Source organism: Buceros rhinoceros, unplaced genomic scaffold, assembly GCF_000710305.1.
Source record: "Buceros rhinoceros silvestris isolate BGI_N320 unplaced genomic scaffold, ASM71030v1 scaffold1486, whole genome shotgun sequence".
In the NCBI taxonomy this organism is placed as follows: domain Eukaryota; kingdom Metazoa; phylum Chordata; class Aves; order Bucerotiformes; family Bucerotidae; genus Buceros; species Buceros rhinoceros.
In genome coordinates, this window is record NW_010417032.1 from 34,187 (window position 1) to 42,215 (window position 8,029).

At 36.0% G+C, this 8,029-nt stretch overlaps 1 protein-coding gene across 4 annotated transcripts in view; it reads right to left on the bottom strand.

Annotated features, from left to right (window-relative positions):
- Positions 1–8,029, bottom strand: part of TRIP12 (thyroid hormone receptor interactor 12) — a 59,711-nt gene that overhangs the window by 19,053 nt on the left and 32,629 nt on the right. For all 4 annotated transcript variants that reach the window (XM_010138030.1, XM_010138033.1, XM_010138032.1 and 1 more), the window contains 10 exons: positions 7,183–7,301; positions 6,312–6,519; positions 5,448–5,548; positions 5,148–5,322; positions 4,598–4,739; positions 3,941–4,132; positions 3,088–3,239; positions 1,100–1,272; positions 572–645; positions 269–468 (listed from right to left, as the gene is read on the bottom strand). In XM_010138030.1, coding sequence (XP_010136332.1) covers positions 269–468; positions 572–645; positions 1,100–1,272; positions 3,088–3,239; positions 3,941–4,132; positions 4,598–4,739; positions 5,148–5,322; positions 5,448–5,548; positions 6,312–6,519; positions 7,183–7,301 — 1,536 coding nt within the window. The remainder of the gene's footprint in view (positions 1–268; positions 469–571; positions 646–1,099; positions 1,273–3,087; positions 3,240–3,940; positions 4,133–4,597; positions 4,740–5,147; positions 5,323–5,447; positions 5,549–6,311; positions 6,520–7,182; positions 7,302–8,029) is intronic.

An 8,029-nucleotide genomic window follows, 5' to 3' on the forward strand; every position in this document is an offset into this window, starting at 1 on the left:
GGGTCACCGCCGCTAGGGCAGATTTTTAACAAGCGCGGCGTGCACGCTAGTGTTCATTGCTGGTGAAAAAGCACAGCCAATGATGGGGACTGTGTCGAAAAACAGTGTTTGGTAGCTGAGAATTTGCTCCATCAAACGGTGTTATTGTGCTCTTTGTATCTTTTGTCATTTCCGTGGAAATAAATAGGAGGCATTACTTTCGGACTGACCTATGTATGTGTATCTAGGGAACTGAAGAAGTTACCCTTGATTTCTCCAGCCAACTTACCAAATGGTATGTGTTTTTGTCCAAATCCCAGCTCTTCCTAATGGGTTACTTTCATCATCTGTAGACTCCCTCTCCTCCTCAGCTTGCAAACTGTACTGCCTAACTGCTTGATACACAGTCATATTGTATGGCAGCAAGTGATCTCCAATGTAAAATTGCAGCCTATGTCTCACATTCCCTGAATTTAAGAATTGAGCAGCCTGAACAAAATAAAAGATCACAAGTTAGGAAAATCATTGCTAGCTTTTCTTTAAGCCTCCTCCCACAGTGCCCTTTCCCCTTACTCCCAGAGCAAAAGCTTACCAAAGATTCATCTATTTCTTCATCTGACCCATCATCATCACTATCTTCATCATCTTCTCTAACTCTTCCATAGCCTAAGGCAAGAGAGAAAGACATTCTCTTTTTTTTTTTTTTTTTTTTTTTTTTTTTTTTTTTTTTTTTACAGAAAAGTGTGGCAATGCTTTTGTACTCTGACTTTTATAAACTCCACTGTTTAAAATGGTTCCAAGATACATCACTTAAAGCAGTAAAGTTCGGATACAGGTCAGAACAAATTTTAGTATCAAAACCAGCAAGTTACAGCCAGTCTGACAGTCAACTAGATTACACTTCTGTTACTATTTCGACTGAACTCTTTACAAAAGTTTGTCCCAGAAAACAGAAGATTCTCTGCAGTCTGTCTCCTCCCCTGTGAGCAAGACACATTTACAGGTACTTTCCATTTGTCTTCACATTATGATCCTCACAGGTTTTTAAGGACTCTACACTACTGACAGTGGTAACTATCCCAAGAAGCAGAACACATGTGATTGCATAATATATGTATACCTCTAACTACAAGGTATCTTTCAATGGCTTGTACCAAAGCCAGAGGATCAATCTTCACAGGTCCACCTTTCCACTGTTTCACATTAGCACTGTCTGGATGTCTTTGCAGCTGGCATTTTAATTGATGTGTATTGAAGAATTTTAAAGCTTGAGAACCTCTGTTAAGAGAAAAACTCAAAATAATTTGTGAAAAAAGTTGCTACACAAAGAATCTAATAACCATAACTGCATTAAAAATATATTAACATATGCTTATACATGCATTTATATATTCACTTGTTGATGGTATTATTTCTCAGCTGATTTCACTAGACAAAAGCTATTAAGATTTACATAAAGGTATTAAAAATTTTGTTTTACAAGAACACCAGAATTCAGGTTGGACGAAATCTGATTTTTAATAGAAACTACATAGATTAAGAGAAAGTTCAGTCTGAGGTTTGATTACAGTATGGCCTATACTGACCATCTTTGAGATCTAAAGTCTTTCGGTGGTCAGCTGATGCCACATGCGATTTAGAGCTGTTTATCTGCAGTGCAATAGCGATCAGAATTGGGGTGGATAATGCAAGTATCCACTCACATGTTTTTTTAATAAGGACCTAAAGAGACAATGTGAAAGCACCTCTGTTTTTCTCTTGTGAAGTGTAGTTTATATACACATTTCATCTGACCCAACTATCTGTTTTTCTACACAAACCTCTTATCTTGGGCTTCTTTTATTATTAGGTGGTAGTGAAAAGACTACCAAATCTTAATGCCTCAAAATTCTCATTCACATAAACCACAGCAAGACTAGCGGCCAAATAATGTTGCAGTAGTCTGACTTCACACGTTCAATTTCCTATTAAAAATAGCAGAATTTTGCTTCTATCATTAGCAACTTTACAACTGTTGTAGTTACCCCACTTTTTACTGAAATACTGCATATTACTAGGAAGCGTCAAGATTACAGAGCACATATGATTTGCAAAAGCCACTATCAAGATAATTAATTCCTTCCAGTATTAGAAATCTGTGTATTGCATTCATTCCCATGGATTTTAACCATTTCAGAAAAAACCTACTGAATTTTAATGTAAGTTAGGTTAACGCTATAACATGAGGCTCTATTACGCGTGCTATAATGGACGTTGGGTCACAATTAGTGACAAAAATAATCCATATCTTACTACTATCCACCCATCTTACTACTTGAGACACAGAAGTTTTTTGGCATTTCAAAATTTAAAGAATAGCTTTCAAAAATTCATTTTCTGTGCTCCTCCCCTCCTAATGTCTGCACAGTCACAAGAGAATGTCTATAATCAAATTGAACTTTTAGCCAGTACCATGAAATACTTTCAAAACTTACATGCAACTTATACTGAAATAGGTTTACTAACTGCCATACACAGAATTTTAAAAAGTGTTGTTTTATTAATGTAAAAAAAATTTAAAAGTCTTTAATCACTCATATTTGGTACTTAACACACAAATAACAAGTTGGATTCCAAATTTAATCTACCTTAACACACAAGGCAGGTGTACAGTTATTTTAAGCTATGTTGACAGCCAACAGTTATCACTCAACCCATTATTATCCTAGAGAACAGAAGCAATCTGAATAAGAAAGTTCAGTGTTTAATACAAAATCTCAGCAGCTTTCTTCACTTAAAAAAAAAAAAATCAGTGTCTCAGCAATAAATAGATTATTTCTTTCCAGTGTTTGTTACACAGGGACAAAGAAGACACTTGCATTTTTAAAGCTTAGATATTACATTTAAAATTACACATCCTCTCCCCAAACTAAGTGAGAGTAGTTTCATGATGGTAAGAAGACATTTGGTTAAATATTCAAACTTACACTGAATAAAAAACAATTGTGTAAATGTTTGTCTTTAACAGGGCCAGAGATTTCCTTTACCCCTTGGAACTTTTAGCACTTTAAAGGAGTTTAAGAAAACAAAAGCTTTCAACAGAACTGTTACCTGACCATTAATCCTTACCTGCTCCCTGTTCCATTTCCACTAGGGAAATCATGCACTTTGACAGGAAACTGTTCCATCTGACTGAGGCAATTGTTCATTTTATGGACTAATGCCAACAAAGGTGCATTTTCTAATGGCTCTAATCTTCCAAGGGGTTCTTCTCCAGGAAGCTGAAATGTATTTCAGTCTTTTAATTACGTTCTTGAATTACTCTGTCTTATACAATTTATAACACAAGTTGTTAGGGGTTTTTTTAAGAAAAAAAGGAAAAAAAGAATCACTGCTCTCATTTAAAGTAACAGCAGTATTAGTATGACTAGATGACACATAAGTTGATGAAAAACCTGTTCCAAAGAACACACTTCTCTCCTGTTTTCAATGGAATAGCCCTACAAATTTTAAGCATTCATCCTTAACCATGAGAAATGAACTTTGTGGAAGCTGTAGTTATCTACTTCTCTCTCCTCCACTTTAAACTTTTTCCTTTAAAAATAGGATAATCTAGTTTTCTTGCAGTATTTAGGATTAAAGGAGCAAGTGATATGATTACTATCCAAACTCTTTCCAAATCAACTTCTTAAAAGTCAGGAACCACTTTTAAGTTGTTCAAGACTCAGACAATAGACCATTTCGGAAGTTTTTTTCTCCTGTAGTGTGTAATTTTCTGTAATTACAGGGTATTCTAAAAAGTTTGACCTGTAAAGACACAGAACCACATTAAAACTGCAGCGTTATACAGCTTAGACAAACAAAACATTCCTTCTGTACTCCATCTTTAAGTCAAGTTTATTGCTGAGTCTCTCAGGGAGGTTAAGTACAATTTGAGAGAAAGACATCTAAGAACTACAAGGCAATAATCAAGAAAACTTACTGGAGAAGAAAAAAATACATGAAGAAATCTTTTCAATCTGATATCCCTGCTTACAGCATCTTTCTCACTTTTAGATGTCAAATAAAGCAGCAGTTGTTTAACAAATCCACTATGCTGGATTTCAAATGAGGAGACATCAGACTCCGAGACAATGCTACGGATTTCTACAAGGCACTCTGTTCCACCATCCATCTGAAAAATATTAAGTTAGTATTTTACTACCCAGGTATTAAGGGCTTAAGAAATACTATTTTTCCTCGTAGTGCATGGAACAGCTCTAAAAGGAAGAAAAAAGGGGAAAGTCTGGAGTGTATAGGAACTCAATACAAGCAATAACAGGGCAAATAATCTGAGGATAAGGCTAAGCAATTTCTCTATTCAAAAGGAGACATTATAGGCAACACCTACATTTTTCCTGTTCTAAAAGAAATGCAAGATCCCATTTCTTACTCATGCAATGTAAAGATGAGCTCCAAACCTAAGAGTTTTTTTAAAAAAATACTCAGATTGATACATATTTTACATGACATTCATGTGGGAGACAAACAGGGGGACGTTTGAAAAACTATGCTGTTTAAAATGCTTTCTAGCTTCCTCCTAAATATTACTTCTGCTTCCATTCCCACTCCTACTCCAAGAAAGTTTGCCTTTTCTAACCTGGAGGTTGAGTTGTTCAGTTGCAGTGCAAAGTCTTTGTAATACATTTAGCGCTGGATTGCTTCCATCCATGTTTTCAGAACTAAAATAACGCTCTACAAACTTATGGGCTTGTTCCTTAATCCAGCCCTTAATTTTTTCTCTGTAAAGAAGCACACAAAAGGCAATTGGCGACACTTCGCATTTGCATACTCCAATATTACAAGTAAACACTGCCACAGTATTATTTTTCCCACGTTTAACAGCAGTCACAGACAAAAACCCTTTCCTTTTACTCAAACACAGTAGAGGCCTATTCTCTACAGATTATTACTACTCGCACCATTTTTCCCCACTTCCAACTTACACCTGGCATACTACTTCAAACTTAATAGTAAGGTTATTTTCTTTACCTTAATTTCCTGATTCATCTTTCAGACTTATTTTAACAACTGTTAAGCTCAAACTTCTTGGATAGTTGCTACTTAATCACCTGATGGCTTATTGTAACAAAGAAATTGCACCTCAAAGTCAACACAATATTACAAGTATTGACTTTTTGTGTGTGTACCTGTTATTGGAAATGGTATCCTTGGAAGCAGCCCTTGCAAGACCACTTACTCCTGCTGTTCGTGCTGGTTCAATATTATTACTGTTGGACTGTGTGCTTAATCTTCCCCATGTTTTAGGATTTAAACTTGCCAAGAAAGAAGATTTAGGTGATTGAGTAGTTGTAGGGCTTTTAGCTGGAGAAAGCAAAGGCAAAAAATCAAGAGAATTAACAGGTTTATTATAGGTAGCACTTTTGACAGCTTATAAGTTTAATTTTAAATTTAAAAGAGAGGTAAGAGTATCACATTTAAAGATCTACCTTGATTGTCTACTTTGTCGTCATCTCTTGGAGGAGAGTATTTTGGTCTCCTTGGCCCTCGTTTTGGCAGTCTTTTTCTCTTCAGAACATCGCTCAGTCGTCTGTCCAAATTTAAAAGTAAAGTAATATGTTTCCATCCACCATATTCATATACACTTAAAAGAAAAAAAAATCCACAAATCTCTACTGATTAAACACCAAAAGACACCGGATTTGATGTGCCTCCCCTATTAAAGCCCAGACACACTTTTTCAATAATTTATGGAGTTTCTACTTCCCTAGTTCACATGTTTCAGTTCTGGTTTAAAGTGAGTCTCCTTACTATGCCAATACATTAAGACACACATTTCACCTTTAAAATAAAGGCAAACTGTGTAACACTAGAATAATGAGTTCCTACAAGAGATTTTTATTTTACAAGCATTCAAAATGGTTGCATTCCAACAAAGTAACTTAAGGATTACTTTTTTCCTCCATTCTCCAGCAGAAATGAACCACGCATCGTAGCTATCGTCTCTCTGAAATAATCACTCTGTCCTCAAGAGTTACATGAGACTACAACTGTTGCTCTTGGCATTCTCCAGCCTCCCCCCAAACAGCAGATTGCTTCATATCATTACATTAGAACCATCAGGTCACTATTTTTTTTTAATCATTTTATATAAAATGAACCGGAAATACCCATTGATAGCTTCAATACCACTCCAAAGTCTTAGAGAAAAATACTACAACAAATTGCAGTTGATATTGTAGCAGCTCATGTCAGTAAAGACTTTAAAAAAACCAATCAAACAAAAACATACCATACCCAATACACTCAAAAATAACGCTAGACTAGTTTTTTTTTCTACAAAGTGCACTTACCCCTGTGGGCTCAAATCCAAAGAATCCTCCCGGCTGTGTTGTAAGCTGGGAGAGCCCAAATCCGCAGCTGCATTACTGGCAGCAGTGGCTGTTCCAGTATTTATTGTTGTAGTGGTACCCAGCATTCCTGATCCATTAGTGCATACTTTCGGTGGGCTTGTTAGCAAAGCCTCAGACTCTGCTAAATTTTTCACTTGATGCATCACCCCTTTGCAAAAGAAGAAATCTTTGTTTGGTGGGCTGGTTTGCTTGTGGGGCGTTTCAGGGAGGTGTGGATGTGTGGTAGGGCAGGGACAAAGGTATTTGGAAAGGTAGAAGTCTGTAATTTGAATCTCTGTTTTGACTATGGCAGCATTGGCTCACCCCACCAAACTATTAAGTTTTAAAAGCTGTTCAAGCCTTTCTTTAGAAAGTTAACCTACACAGCCTTAAAAAAAAGACAACAGTATGAACAGCAGCTAAAGAATCCCAAAAATGCCCAGTGGATTAGAATAAAGACTTCCTCCCAAAGACTGATCAGTTTCGTACAGTTAAGAGTAGCCATGTCATTTCAGCCTAAATATAAGTTCACTAGCAAACCTGTACAAATTTGTTTCAGATTCTGAAAAAATCCTAAGCTTCTCTTCTCCAGAAGGTCAGTTCCTCCCTAGTCACAGAAGGATAGCTTGCATGGATGTGCCTTTATTATTCAAAACCAGTATTTACTACTTACAGATTAGGGGAGATGGACCAGAGGGTAAAGGATACGGATTCTACACACACGCGCTTTTAAAAGACTAATAAGGAGGTGAAGAGGGGAAAAAAAAAAAAAAAAAAAAAAAAAAAAAAAAAAAAAAAAAAAAAAAAAAAAAAAAAAAAAAGCAAGGCTTACCTTCTCTTCTGAAGTAAACACTAAAAATGTCAGGTAACTTTTGCATTAAAATTTCTGCCATTTGCAGGGCTCCAACTACTATCTTAAGGTCTTGACTCGACAGCATGGACGCAATATGACTAAAACAGATAATTTATTAGAATTAGGTTTGTCTTTTTATTTTCTGCTGTATTAAAAAAGTCAAGCCAGGTCATCTTGCATTATAGTCCTGGAGACTGAAAGCAAACAAATTTCATTGTGCTTTTGTAAAAGTTATAAAAAGACTGAATAAATTCTCTTCCTGCCTAATCACTTTTACCAAGTTTTAACATGCGGCACAAAGGAAAAGAGAGCGTTTTCTTCCTTTAAAGACAACAGTGATGTGGAACTTCGTACTGCTTCTGAAAAACTGGTCAATTTATTTTCTAATCACATCCTTTTATTTAGATCCCTAACTTAAATGGTACAACATGTAAGAGAGGTTTCATGAATAGAACTTACCAGTTGAATGCCATGTTATTGTTCACACTGTATTACCTCAAAAGTCATCTTGCCCTCAGAAAAGTTTATAGGCAAGTTTAAGCAACCAGAAAAAACAGAAAATGGTAATATTAGACATTACTAGTACACAGAGCCATCTAGGTAATCTAAATGTCTAATACATAGGTCAGTCCGAAAGTAATGCCTCCTATTTATTTCCACGGAAATGACAAAAGATACAAAGAGCACAATAACACCATTTGATGGAGCAAATTCTCAGCTACCAAACACTATTTTTCGACACAGTCCCCATCATTGGCTGTGCTTTTTCACCAGCAATGAACACTAGCGTGCACGCCACACTTGTTAAAAATCTGCCCCAGCGGCG